This window comes from Lagenorhynchus albirostris, chromosome 15 (genome assembly GCF_949774975.1).
Source record: "Lagenorhynchus albirostris chromosome 15, mLagAlb1.1, whole genome shotgun sequence".
Taxonomy (NCBI): domain Eukaryota; kingdom Metazoa; phylum Chordata; class Mammalia; order Artiodactyla; family Delphinidae; genus Lagenorhynchus; species Lagenorhynchus albirostris.
Window position 1 is genome coordinate 48,669,903 of NC_083109.1, and position 15,207 is coordinate 48,685,109.

The 15,207-nt window shown below is 42.5% G+C and overlaps 1 protein-coding gene across 3 annotated transcripts in view; it reads right to left on the bottom strand.

Annotated features, from left to right (window-relative positions):
* Positions 1–531: 531 nt before the first annotated feature.
* Positions 532–15,207, bottom strand: part of DSTN (destrin, actin depolymerizing factor) — a 38,034-nt gene continuing 23,358 nt past the window's right edge. Inside the window, exons 2-4 of one of the 3 annotated variants that reach the window (XM_060123230.1) lie at positions 6,331–6,638; positions 3,717–3,793; positions 532–1,704 (exon numbers count right to left, since the gene is read on the bottom strand). In XM_060123230.1, coding sequence (XP_059979213.1) covers positions 1,595–1,704; positions 3,717–3,793; positions 6,331–6,638 — 495 coding nt within the window. In that variant the 3' untranslated portion in view covers positions 532–1,594. The other 2 variants (XM_060123229.1, XM_060123228.1) reach the window with 2 other exon arrangements.

A 15,207-nucleotide genomic window follows, 5' to 3' on the forward strand; every position in this document is an offset into this window, starting at 1 on the left:
GAAAAGACCTTCTCCTTCTAGACTCCTGGCTCTACCTACAAAGCTGATTCTTGAAAAGGGCAGCCTTGGGCCTGCAGCGCTTCTCGGAGGCCTGTTAACGTACACTCACTAAAAGCACTGCTTTCCAGAAGAGAAAACAAATTCAGGATGAAAGAACGACAAGCAGCTTATCAGTAAACCACTTTTATCTAGAAAACCACTATTATCTAGAAAATAGTGCTGGTAAAGCCAGTGCTGGTAAAGCCAGCACTATTTTCTAGATAATTTTGAAAGAAGTACTTTGATCAAAGCGTATCCTTTTTTGGCTCCCAGATGAATCAGAGAGGAGACAAAATCCTGGCATTTGGATAAACATTTGGAATAAGAGAAAGACTCCCAACTTTTATACCAACTTTTTCATTCAATCAGAGGAGAAGGGGGCTGTGGCCTTAACGCTAATTGTCCGAAATACCCAAACCTCCACACCTAACCCCACACATGGAAGGCAAAATCCTTTATCCCCAATTCAGCCATGAATAATTACACGAGAGAGAAATTAAAAATGCTTCCTTTATTACATAAAGCCAGTACTGCTACTTCTAAATTCCACTGTTTATGCATCTCTGTGTTTTTCAGTGTTACGCCTGTGATGTGAAAGGCAGTCACTTCCAGGTGTCCTCAGCGTGGCTTCCTGTGGCTGTCGGCCGTCACACCCGCTCCCTGCTTCAGACAGTCGGCAAACTACTCTAGGAAATTAAGAAGCTTGCCCAGGCCCCAGAGTAAACATAATGTTCTTCCAAACCTTATTGTACCAGAAGCAACACAGTTCTGAAGGAGACACAATTAAAGACATCCCGGTATCCCAGTCTGTCAATACACCACCTCACCATTTTCATCAACAAAGTGGATTACACTGGAGCCCAAATTTGCATTATAATTCGCTGTTACAAGACAGTGCACATTCTCCAGATTTCCAAGATGCAAGGTCACTCTCAGAACAGCCTCCCAACTAGACCAGCGAGCAGCTGCAGCTGCAGGAGCTGCTTCCTGTGTGTCAGCTACGTGCATGAAGTCGTGCTGTGCAGGATCGGTGCTGGTTCTAAGCAGTCTCCACCACACGTCTGGTAGAATCTTACGTAGTTAGTAAGTACATTAGTGCTGTTACATGTTGTGAGAATTATTTTCCATTACTCAGTTTAGCTCAACAGAGAAAAAAGAATTTGGGCCAAAATTATAACCAGATTATGACCAATTCTCTAAGCAAAAGAAACAAAGTAACTACTGAGGTTAATGAAGATGCAGTAGTTCTCTTCATGTGGCCTTGGACTGTTGTGTGAACTGCACTATTAAAAATCATGAGCTTAACAAAAATCTTTACAAGTCAACTAATCAAAACAGGCATTTGGCCAGTAAGAATTTAATTTCACACCAATACAACTTTAGAGTTTAGATTTATTTAGGGTCATTTGCACATGTGCATGGAATAGTTTACCCTAGCAAATGACAAGACAGCTCCCCTCAGCGAGTCCCTGGCCTAAACGCATCAGCTTTACTTACATAGCGAAAGGATAACATTAAACACGGAAGCTTTCAGTTTGTGGCACCGAGTGATGGTCTACACAGGGCATCCTTCAAAAGCTACAATTAAGGATCCACCTAGCTTTTCAGCAATACAAGCCCGATTGAGGTCTTCTGGCCCATTTGCTTGACATTCATGTTTTATGCCTAGGGAGGAAAAACAACAATTCTATTTAGAATTATGGCAGTAGCTTACGTATTTCTCTAAGATATCCAACTGTTTTAAAAGACCAGTTCAAACGTGGGTGGGAAAGCCGTGGCATATACAAACCACGGAATAGCACACAGTGACGAGCAATCTGTAACCACATGCATCATCACGAATGACTCTCACAGACTAATGCTGACAAAAAGAAGCCAGACTTAATAGCGTATGTTCTAGACGGTTCCACTCGTATAACACAAAATCAGCCAGAGCTACCTTATGCTGTTAGGAGCCAGGGGACTGGTGTCCCTGGGGGGAAGAAGTAGGGGCAGTGGTGTGAGGAGGGGCACCGGGAAGGCTTCGGGGCGCTGGTCATTAAACCAGGAAACAACCGTAATTCACGTACGCTTTTCTACAGATGCGCTGTATTTCAACAAGTTAAAAAGCAGGTCTAGGAAGTTTTTCTTGGTTTTTGAAATATACAGAAACATATGAATTTGATGTTTTGATCGTACAGTTGATTTAGTCAACTGAATTGAGGAATAAGAGCACTTACAAATGGGATCACTTCTGCTCCAGAAAACAGGTCTCCAGTGACACCGCACAATACATCAAGAAATCTGTCACAATTAAGACTATGTAAAATGTTTTACTGATCGCCTTCTCATCAAAATTACAACACCACACTGCACAAAAGGAGCTCAATTATGGAATCATATACAGTAGCTTCTCTGTAAACAGCTGCTCTCTTTTAAACAGCTGCATTTTCTGATTTTCCATAATTTTAAGACCATTTCTTAAGCTGCTGAAAGCACAGCAGGTCAGCTTTTGGACCACTCAGGACTGACTGGAGAAAGCCAGCGAAGGTTTCACCAGGAAAAAAGGCACCAGGGAGATGGTCTTTCACGTCAGCAGATCAAGTCCACGGAGCAGCTCCTTTACTGGAACGCACCGCAGAGCGAGGAGGAATCCACTCCGACGCCCTCTGGGGTGCCCTGTGCCAGTGCTGAAGCTAAGGGGTCACGTCAAAACACCAGCTCCCCGGCCAGTGCACACACTTCTAGGGGCAGCCCGACACCAAACCAAGCACATGAGGAGCCTGACGAGGACTGCACGATGCAGGAAAGGAAGCGAGAACTTTGTTTTCCCAAGTAAAACACGCTAGGGCAAACCCGATCTACTACAAGAATATAAAAATCAGTCACAGTAAAACAAGCAAAATGAAAATGACCCTAGGCCAAGCCCTGTGACCGCGGCTCTCCCAGCTGTCTGGAGCGGCCACAGCAGGAAGGTAGGGGGCCACCTCTTCTACTGTGCACCTCCCGTTCCCAGCTGGGAGAACCCGGCCCGTGGAGGTCACACAGCACTCAGACGACAAGCTTAGCCCTCAGCGGGCTAAGGGCACTTGCCCCATGCTCTGTCCATCATACCAACATCTCCTCCTGGCTGGAGACAGTAAGTGCGTCCAGGCCATCTCATCAGGGTCCCAATCACCCAGTGGCAAGTCAAATATAACTGGCCAGCCCAAGGACTGAGGCCACTCTCCTCTGGACACAGATGCGTCTATAACGTAAAATCATACCATTCCAAAGAAGAGCCAGCGACAAGAGCAGCCCTTCCCATTTATGAACATTTCCTTTGTGCAACTGTGTTCTGTCAACTACATTCAGAGGTAACAGCAAATTTATTACTTAGTATGACCAGTTAGTCCCCACCTGCTACGTGAGAAACTTGACAGCATCTCAAACTAGTTTCACACCAGACTGAACAGGAGTACACACACAGTGTCGAGGGAACAGAATACCGAACACAGGCCTTTCGGCCCAGGGTGGCCTGCACAAGGCAGAGACGTGCAGAAAGCTGGGTCAGCCTCCAGGGTTTTCCTCTAAACAAGCAGTGATGCCCTCCTCTGTGGCCAGGGCCCTCCAAAGAGAGTAAGGTGCTTCTTAGAACAGGCGGTCCCCGTGCCAGGGCTCACGACACCGCCGAGTACCGGAAGTCAGCTAGGCCTTACCTTGAAATTTCTTTTTGATTGCATCCTTGGAGCTTGCGTAGATCATTTTACTTTTCAGAGGTGCTAGTTCTGGAGCCCTGGATACAGAAGCGCCAAAGAAGAAAAACAGTGGTTTAGAGAAAGCTCAATTTACATCTTGTTAAACATCTGCAGCAGTGGGCAGGGAGGGTCCTCAGAATCTTCTGGGAGAGCTCCTCTAACTACACAATTTTTCCAATTCCGCTCCTTGGACCGTGGTGGCTGAGCGTATACAGAATAACTCAGGTTGACGAAGGTGGGAAAAAAGTTGAGGACCAATGATTAGAAATCAGTTAATGGCGCTAGAATAAAAGAAACAACGTTGGATAATTCACTGTATGACCCAACTGTTTTCTTGCAAATAACTGTTTTTCACTCGTATCAATAAAGGCTTGAGTTCAGGCTAATAACCACCATCTTTGTATGAGGTTTTTAATACTTTCTGGTGGAAAAGTTTCAAAATACAGAAAAGTACAGAGAATAATCTGTAAGTCAAGTATCTGCCACCCAGAATTAAGAGATGCTAGCAATTTTTGCTTCAGGTTGTTTTCTGGAAAAGAATGTATATAAAGTCCAAGTCCCCTTACTACCCCTGCCCACCCGGTCCCCTCATTCACATCTGTTCCAGCAGCAAGTTCTGACCTCAGGCACTCGTTGTCCATCTCAGTCTAACATAGTAAAACACGTCACAAGGATTTCTTTTTCTAAGCTTAATGGTAATTCAGCAATCATTATGTCTTAATTGTTAATATAACTATTATCTCATATTTACAAAATGTTTAGTGCCTCCCCCTCTTGAACGAATACTGGAAGCACAGCATACGCTTTACCATGTTCTTTACCTGCAACGTTGAAAGTAAGAGAAATACTAACAATGCACAGAAACATCTCATCTATTCAAACTGCACATCTACGAATGCATCATCTCTCACTATACACCAAACCTCAGGCCTGCCTGCACTCCACACCACCACGATTCCATTTAGCTGCCATATTTCCAGGACATTCCACAGTCATGAACACCGTGGCCCGGTGGGGCCCTCAGCTAGTCTGCCGCCCACACAGCGGGCTGAGTCTATTCCTGGGAACAAGGCGAAGGGCAGTTTCTCGGTCTCTCAGCGCATATTCCTCACAACTCTGAGGTCCAAGGAGGGAGGCAAAGCCACAACAAGGACCTCAGATGCACCAGCTACAAAAGTAAGTGGGTGCTTTTCTTATGCAAAATACGTCAGGGACAAAAAAAGCTTTAGCTGTTCTGATTTTACTCTAAACAGATCTTCAAAATACTTGAAGCAAGAGCCGTTCCCTGGGCCCTAAACAGAGCTTGTGATGGAAAACTCCTATAAGGTTTTATCTTTCTTTTAAAAAGTAATAAAGCAAAAATAAAACACTGCACTAACACTGAATCTTCTCTTCTTCATTCTACTTTTATTTTCCAAATGTTCTTTAATAAGGATGTATCATTTTCATAGTGGAAAAAAAAAAGGATAAAAATCCAGGATAAAAAATAGTGCAAATGAAGGAAATATTAACCAGTTTAAAAGCTTAAACCTTTACCTGCCATACCTGCCACTCAAGAGTAAAGCCCGGAAGAGCCAGGGCTTTAGCTGGTTTTTTCACAGCTATTTTCCCAGCCCTAACACAATGCCTGGCATGTAGCAGAAATAAAAGTTTAAAGGATGCACCTTCATTCAACATGCTCGGTTTTAAGTCTCACTACTATCTTTATGCACTTGTGTCTGTGGCTGCCAGGCTCCTTCCACAGTGGGCGCCCAATACGCACATCTGACCTCACCAGGTGCAGCCAGGGCTGCAAGGGACTGAGCCGTGGCCTAGGGTTACATTCCCTGAGACCTGAACTCTTTTGACTTCCCAGCCCCATGGTCCCACGTTGTTGGTGGCACACAGCTGAGAGTTAAGCCCCTCCTTGCCTTGCTGGGCTCAGCCCAGAGTCCAGAGGACACTCACGCCCCCCAAATCAGAGGCCGTTACCACTTCCCCCTTCCCCTTGGAAGCCAGAGAAGATTCTCGCTGTGTAAGAATTCCATACCAAGGAATGTACTACATACAATACAATTAAATGAGGAATATACGGTGACTTTTAAATCAAGCTTAATCTCAAATATGAACTTACTTGAAAAGACCAGAATAACTAATTTAAACAGCCTTTTAAGGCCATGTAAATCACTTTATAGCACAGTTTCACTATTTACAACAACGCTGTCCAATAAATAGAGCTTTCTGCAGCAAAGGAAATGTTCTGTATCGGTGCTGTGCTACCTAAAAAGGTGGCCACTAGTCACATGTGGCTACTGAGCATTTGAAATGTGGTGATTCAACTGAGAAACTGAACTTCAGACTTTAATTTCAACAGCCCCAAGAGGCTAGTAGCTACCCTACTGGACAATGTGAATGCAGAGCAAATCCCAGCTGGAGGCCACGCCAGCACCAGCTTCAAAGGCCACAGAGGCACAAGTGAAGCGGGAGGCTGGTTCCTGGCAGGGCGCGTTGGAGAAGAATCTGGTGAGGTGCTAAGCTGACAATAAGAGATTAACTCTGAGATTTACAAAGGTTCAATATTTCTAACAATGCTTACCACAAAAAAAACATCAACTCCTCTTTTCTGGATTCCTTTGTTTCGAAGCTTGCATCATACAAAGCATAGCGACAATCTTTTTCAGGAAGCATTCCCACAAAATGCTTGAAAGGATCCGTTATGGTTACACCGATATCTCCAACCAAGATCTCTTTGCCTTCTTCTACAATGATGCACTTTTTGTCTGCGCTGAGACAAAAAATGACAGCTTTCTTTCTTTTCTTGATTTCTTCTGGTGTGGAGCACTTCCGAACTTTCATGTCATAAAAAATGCGACATACTTCATCAGCAACTTGCACTCCTGAGGCCTAGAATGAGAGGGGAAAAAATCATAAGGAGGCTTACAGTTTTTATCATGCCAAATACAAAACACTACGTAACTTTTGGTTCATAGACTGGCATACACTTAAATTTTTTTAGGTATATTTACCATCTAATAGGAAGACTAGAAAATTTGAGCTGCAAACACTAATTTCAGTCATTAAACTTTTAAAAAGATTACATATCTAAGCCATTCATCACTATTATGCGGGAGTAAGGGAAGATTCAGCTACAGCAGCTCCTCCAACCCTGAAACCTAGCAAACAGTGCTTCCTGGGGTGCTGAATTAGTTTCTTCTTATACAGGTTGCTCAGAGCCCTGACTGGGGCAGTCATCTCCCCAGTTTGGGTGTTAATAATACCCGAAATTCTTTTCATAACGAATAATAGATGGTCAGAGTGGCTGGGTTGAGAAAATTCCACTACTACAGCACATACTTCACTAATAAAAGAATTGAAAGATCTTTGTTCTACTAACATGTCAAAATTATATGATTAATCCAGTAACGTATCAGTCACATACCTGTAAAATTTCATTTATAAAATCTCCAAGTTTTAAATTAAAATTAGAATAAATGAGACTGCTAGGAGACTAGATCTTAATCGTTCCCACCACAAGAAAAGAAATGATAATTATGTGATGTGATAGAAGTGTTAGCTAACCTACGGTGGTAATCATATTGCAATATATAAATGAATCAAAAATCAACACCTTGTAAACCCTAAGCTTACATAATGTTATATGTCGATTATATCTTGATTAAAAATAAATAAATATTTACTGCTATAACAAAGAGGATAGCTTAATTTAGGATTATACTGACTACAGAAAATAACCTTTTACCAAGTTATACTTGCTATTCCAAAATGAAGAAGTGGTTACATAAGATCTTGATAACCAAAGATCTAAAATCACTTTTTGATCTTTTCAACTTCTTTAAGGAATGTGCCATTTCCATTAACTTTATAATTTTTTATGCTTCATTAACTACTTTGGTTTGCATGTTAGCTCTTCTAAAGCAAGAATTATAAACTTAATAGAATTTAAATACTAAACAATGCCAAAATGTTAATGATACCCAAAATTAACATCACACCATTTGATTAAATATAAATGCGTGTGAGATGAAAAAATAACCTGCACACTAGGAAAAAATATTTGCAAATCGTATATCCAATAAGAAACTTGCATCCAGAATATATAAAGAAACCTTATAACAACAATAAAAAAGACAACCCAATTTAAAAATGGGCAAGCAATTTGAATAGACATTTATCCAAAGAAGATTTTTAAAAAACAGTCAAGAAGCACTTGGAAAAAAACGCTCAGCACCATTAGTCATTAGGTAAGTGCACATCAACACCACAATGAAAAACTACTTCACACCCACCGGGATGGCTGTGGACAGAAACTAATGTTGGTGAGGCTGTTGAGAAACTAGGGCCCTTAAATGTTGCTGAAAGAACTACAACAATGGTGCAGCCGCTTCAGGAAACCATCTTGCAGCTCCTCAAAACATTAAACATGGAGTTAACACACAGCAACACCACTCCTCAGCGTAGACACAGGAGAAATGAAAACATATGTCCATACAAAAACCTGTGCATGAAAGTTCATAGCAGCATTATTTCTAACCGCCAAAAAGTAGAAAGAATCCAATGTTTATCAGCTGATGAATAAACAAAATGTGGCATATCCATACAATGGAATATTATTCATCCATAACAGAATGAGGTGCTGATACCCGCTACACGACACATGAACCTTGAAAAGCACCATGCTAAGTAAAGGCCCAGACATACGAGGCCACATTGCTCACAAGTCTATTCCCTGAAATGTTGAAAACAGTCAAATCCATGGACAGGAAGCAGATTAGTGGTTTCCAGTGGCAAAGGGGAGAGGGAATGCAGAGTGACTACTAGTGGGACGGGCATCTTTTTGGAGTGATGGAATGTTCTGGAATTTGACAGTGGTGATGGATGCTCAACTCTGGAAACATACTGAAAATCAGCGAACCGTAATTTATGATATGTGAATTATATCTCAATAAAGTTGTTACTTAAAAAGGCATGTAAGGGGCTTCCCTTGTGGCGCAGTGGTTGGGAGTCCGCCTGCCGATGCAGGGGATACGGGTTCGCGCCCCGGTCCGGGAAGATCCCACATGCCGCAGAGCAGCTAGGCCTGTGAGCCATGGCCGCTGAGCCTGCACGTCCAGAGCCTGTGCTCCGCAACGGCAGAGGCCGCAACAGTGAGAGGCCCGCGTACCACAAAAAAAAAAAAAAAAAAGAAAAGAAAAATCCATGTAAGAATTCTGGGGGTTAAAATACACAAAGATCCTAGCAGTTACTTAGTATTAAGGTAACTGGGCCACTTAATCATCTCATTGATTAAAAGAGCTCACCTCAATCCCATCTAATCTAATCTACATCTAATCATAATCCACTTCAATCCTACCTAATCTAATCCTAAATGAACATTTTACTCTAACAAAGAGGAATATATAGAAAATTAAGGCTAGAAAACTACCTCCAAAGTTACACAATCTTACCGCTTTCCCATTTTTAAAAAATACTACCTTAAACCTTCTTTTACTGCTTTAGGAGTAGTATTGTTCTGATCTTCACAGTTCATCTATGGAAAGCAAGTTAAGAATCTTTATTTTGATTTTTTGAATAGAGATGAATAAAATGTTCAAAGTGACAAAAATTAACAAGGAATTAGAAACAGACCCTAATTCCTCTAATTCCCTAGTCCATAACTGGTGATTTGTAAATCACATTTGACTAATCCATCTTTAAAAGCATGAAGGAAACATGTGAAGCCTTGAATCCAACCAATTAATATTTGAATGTATCTGTCAATATCTAAGTGAAGTATTTCAAACAACACTCAATTCCGACTTGGAAATTAAATTAATTATGTATCAGTAATTGAAAACAGAAAGTAAATGTGTATCCTGCAATCATAATGCAACTAACCTCCGTCAAATCTGGCTGTAACTTACAGGCACCTTAAAAGCCTCAGTAAGGAAGAATTTTGGCTTTTTTCTATCTGAAATGAGGAATATGGAGGTTTCTGATGAGGGGAATACTAGAGACATTTATGCTTGAGGAAACTAACACCAAAGACTGTGAAGGAGAAACTGGCAAAGACACTGGAAGCAGGAAGACTACTTCTGAGGCAACTGCCAATATCCAGAGAAAGCTCTGAACTACAGCAGTGCTGCTGAAAACAAAAACAAATCCAAGGACATTTCAAAGCAGAGCCAATACAGCTGAGAGAAACAGTACAGAAGAGCATCAAAGACGACCCTGGATGGATTCTCCAGACTGGTGACTAGAAAGACTGATGGATAAACAGAAGGGGGAGGATGGGCACAGTTTAACACGTTAATCTTGAAGAATGTGCAAGACATCTAGGTGGAGATGACCAGTTAGTAACTGGAAACAGCACAAATCTAACAGGAAGGCTCCACTTAATCGGTATTTTGGACCAAAGTCAATACCACGGAGGCATATCAACATTAAGTAGCAAAAGAGAAACAAGTCAATGGAATTAAGAAGAAATTATCAGAAGGCTAAGAAGAAAAAGTAAGAAGGGGGAAAAGACCATCCTGGAAGCCAAGAGAAAATATTTCCAGAAGGGAGGTCAGCAATACCAGAAACTGTAAAGTTCGAGAATGACTGGAAACGGACCGCTGGGCTTGACGACTGGGCCTCTGAGCATTTCAGGAGACAGAGGGATGGGCAGGAATCCAGGGCAGTGGGCTGGGGATGCACAGGGAACTGAGGTACAGCAGACAGGATGGCTGATGGCGAAGGGAAGGGGAGGACTGAACGCTGACTTCCAATGCATGTAAGTTGTCTTCCACTGGGGAGATGCAGCCACACTAACAGTTTAAGAGCTTGAAGGAACAAGAGAAAGAAAGCCAAACCCTAAAGAAAAAGAAAAAAATACTAATATTGAGTACTTCTATTGTCACACACTTCTAAATCACCATTCTATGAGCTAGCTACCATTACTGCTTGCATCCTACAGATGGGGAAATTGAGGCATAGAAAGATTAAGTAACTTGGCCAGGGTCACACAGAAACTGACAGAAGAACTGAGGTTTGAACTCAGGCGATTTGGCTCCAGAGGATACTTAACCACTCAAACAACAGTCAGAATCCTAATGAGACTGACGAGATGCAGGGCACAGATGCACGAGTCAGTCTTAGGAAAGACTATGCCTTTATTCCTCTAAAATAGGAAGAGGGAGGGTAAAGGTTTAGAATAGCTATGATGGGTAGTTCCAAAGGGAATCCCCTAAGGACCAGCAAAGGGATCCGAGGACCCCACAGGTTCAGTGAGGTCAGAGAGGCAACAGTTGAGCAATCTGGCAGAAAGCAGATGCTGATGGCGGTGTTGGTGGAAAGGAAGGACTCTGCATTCTCCTGAGGTATCCACGCTCGAGGTTTCCATCACCTAATCCAAAGGACTCGCACGGTGTTCAGATTTCTGCCTTTCTGAACTCACAGTCTTTACACCCAATTGCCTATCTAACATCTGCAGCTGCATGTTTCAAAGGGATCTGATGCTCAGCATGTCCAAAATCTGATACAGGTTGGTCTCCTTCTCATCAGTCTTCCTTTCCCAGTACACACCACCATCCCAGTTTCATATAAGCGCCAAACCTGAGAGACATCCTCAACAATCCTCTACCCTCACCTCACTTAGCCCTTTGAATTTCCAAGTTTTTCTCCAAGATATTCATTTCTCCCCATTTCTGTTGCCATTCTCCCAGCCCAAGCTACCACTGCCTATTACCGTAACTGTGCCAGTAACCTCTCAAGTCACTGCAGGGGAGGGAGACGAGGACATGCATGGACCCAGGAAGACCACGTTCTCCAGCCTTCCTCGCAAGCTCAGCTGGGGCCACAAGACTGAGCCCTGCTCGGTGAGAGGTGGTCACCGTGACAGGAAGCACCGCCAGGCCTGGCCCTTTAAAGCTGATCTTCAAGCTCTGCCTTCCCCTGCAAAGATGACCCTGGCAGACACACCTCAAGACAGAAGAGGGCTGCCCAACCCCACTGCACTGCACGACAGAGATAAACCTTTACTCTATTATTAGGCCACTGATATTTGGCGTTTAATTTGTCATCCCAAACACAACAGACTGCTCACGCACCCTGTGATCACCTCCACTCCCCCTAATTCATCCAGTGCACTGCAGCCACAGATCTGGAACAGGAATACCATCACCGTGCGTAAAACACTTCAGTGGCGGCTTTCCACTGCTCTGCGCAGGCGTGATCCGCCCACCTCTGCAGCCCTAACTTACAGCACCCGTGCTCGGAAGTTCAGGAAGCTCACTACCGGCCTTCTGTCAGTTGTCTGCATTCAGGCTCCCTCCCGGCTCGGGGCCTCTGCTCACTGTGCCTCATTCACTCTTTACACCTCAGATCAATTTTCACTTGGAAAACAAGTTGTTTGGGCCAAAACCACTATCACGCGCTTCCATGAGATCATATGCCTCTAGCCCATAGCACTTACTACAGCCTCAATGTCCTACCTTCAAGATTACTTGACTGTCTCCCCAAAGGGGCAGTAAGCTCCTTAAGACTATATGTCTGTCTTGTTCACTTTTGTGTTCCCTTGAGGAAATCAAGAATAAATCAGACCCTCAAGGGAGTGTACTGATTAGTGGAGAAGATAAAGAGCACATATAGTGCTTCAATACTTGGTAAAACATTCACTATTCCTTGATAAACTCCAACAGAAGGGCGTTTAAAGAAGGTAGAGATCAAACTGGGGGCAGGGAGGGGATGCAGGTAAATCAAGGAGAGTTTCGTCTGGAAGGTGACTTAAAGCACTCCAGAATAAGGGGGCTGAAAGGATGAAAAGACAGTTCCTGACAAACAGAACACGGTTCGTCCAGTATGAGAGGAGGAAACCAGGATGTGGACTGGGTTCGGGGGAGAGGCCACCAACGGCAGGCCCAGGAGTCTGGAGGCACTGGGTATTTTTTGGAAAATACACGAAGCCATGCATGAGAGAGCCAGGACAGGAGGAGACTGGGGCAAGGAGACAACCTAAAGGCCACTGCGGTCAGCAAGGCCGGGGCCATGAGGCCTCCACCAGCGTGGCAGGCACAGTACAAGGAGGAGGTGGTGAGGACATCCCCTGTGCTCCACAGCCGCTGGCTGGGAAGGGAAGACAGTGAGGAAGCAGACAGAATCAAGTGTTCAGGTCAGTGACCAGGAGGCTGACTGATATCACCAAATGCTCATTTTCTCTCATCTTCCCACTGCGGTGGCTTTAGGGGCTTCGATGTTAAACAAGTACGATTTCTTTACGACGACTAACACTGTAATACTAACTTTTGCCCTTGAAAGTAATTTAAAACATGCACGAGGCAACATGTACATTAGATTCAATTGTAATGAATAAAATATGCTTAAATTTGTTAGACCTTGATTTACTTAGTATATACTTGGAATACACTTGATATGGAAGATTAAACAACTGGTGCCTAGACTCTTGATAATGATTTTTATAAAGCTGGACTAAAATAAAACCACGAGGGCAGATTGGGAAGGCAGGGGACACCACTCCTCCAGCCCGGCGCCTCTGCCACTGCTCCTCCATGGGCTCACGGGCACCAGCAGGGCTCTTCTTCCACCTTTGGCTCTGGGGGGTGAACGGGAAAGCCTGGGGTACAGACTAGTGGGATGGAAAAAAGATAAACTACTCCTTAAGTAACTACAGTTTATTAACTTTTTAGAGGCCAAAAGCAGGTAACTTGATATTAAAGCACCAGAATTATGAGAGCAACAGCTCCACCCAAGCTTCCCCACTAACCAGCTGTGTCACCTCGGGCGTGTCATTTAACATCTCCTGAGTAAAGGAGTTCCTTCAACTGATTTACTTAGGGGCATGCACCAGGTCAGTAGGATCACCTGGGGATCCTGTTAAAATGCAGATTTTGCAGATTCTGATTCAGAATATCTGGGGTAGAGTCTGAGACTCTGCATTTCCAATCAGCCCCAGGTGACAATCACTAAACTGTTGCTCTAAAATTTCAAGAAACATTAAAATCTTAGCTCATTGCTATTTTACTTCTTTGCCTACAAGTTTAACTTTTATAATGAAGCAGTAGTGATAGAGTACATTATAAAAACTAATAGGCCCAAAGTCAAAGCATTTTTTGAGCCACAGACTCCTGGTAAAGCCTATGGGTCCTTTCTCAACGTGGTATTTCAATCAAAATAAAAGATACAGCATTAAAAAAAACCAATTATATTGAAATACAGTTCATCTATCATGATGGTTAAGAATTCCTGTGAGTATTAAATTCTGTGGATTTGTTATCACATTTCAATGAATCTCTTAAAAACAGTTGTAACACTAATATTCAGAATCATTTGTTCACTGTGTTTTTTACCTAATAGAAAAGATCCTCTCCCATAAGTCTCAGTTTTCAGTATTTCTCTAAAATGTTAATTATTAACATTTTAACTGCTCAGCTGTCAAGAAATCCAAAGTTTATTTTTTAAAGCAAAACCAAATTCAGTTGCAATTTTAAATTTATTTCTAAAGAGTTATTTATATTCAACTGCAAAGTTTTAACAATAAAGACCATTAAAGGATACTTTGAAATAGGACCAAAATCTGCTGCACTGTTGGGAAAGAAAATCTTGAGAGCAAAAATAGATTGCTATTACAAGAGCCTTGTGATTACCTTAAAAAGATATGTTATCCACGACTTCAGTTTCTCTCTGTTCTGTACCAGTGACCACTGGAGAATAACAGTTGCTTTCAGAACTCCACCCCCATGTTAAAATAGTTGCTGTTAAATGATTCTTCACTTATTTTACCTCACGTGACTACCAGTTTTAACTTGTACCTGAAGCATAATGGATCTCAAACCTGAGTCTCCTCTGGCAGAGCTTGTGTAAAACACTGATTCAGAGATTAAATGCATAATGTACACGGAGGCAACTGTCTTTATATTCAACATTCACCCAGTGTACGCTTCTTTAAATAAAGTTACTACTCACAAACAGAGGGGGAAGTAAAAGCTACAAAGACTATGAAACACTGGGTATTTTAAAGTTAAAACATCAACTCTCTCCACTTCTAGAGTAAGGGTGGTAATCTTTGAAAGAAGCTCAAGTTTTCTGATTCAATTATTGTAGACAACGGAACCAGGCCAAAAACGAAATGTGATGGCTTACAGCAGCCTACCTTTCAACAAAACTTCAGAAACAGTGGTCTATGTCTATACTACCAAACTCACGTAGGATGCCTGCTGGCTCCATAACTGATGCCAACTACACTTAACCCAATCCTCATTGGAGAAAACAGGAATGAAAGCTATTGTTTTGCCTCAGAAAATTATTAATTTTTAAAAAATTATTTTTCTAAGCTGAGCGTCTGAAACATTTGAAAGTAGAATACTGCATAGCAGACAAATACAGTTTCAAATTTACAAACACCTGGCAGAAAAAAAATGGCATTAATTAGGTCCTTTCTCAACCTACCAACTCTTAAACACCCACCATAACTGCTAAT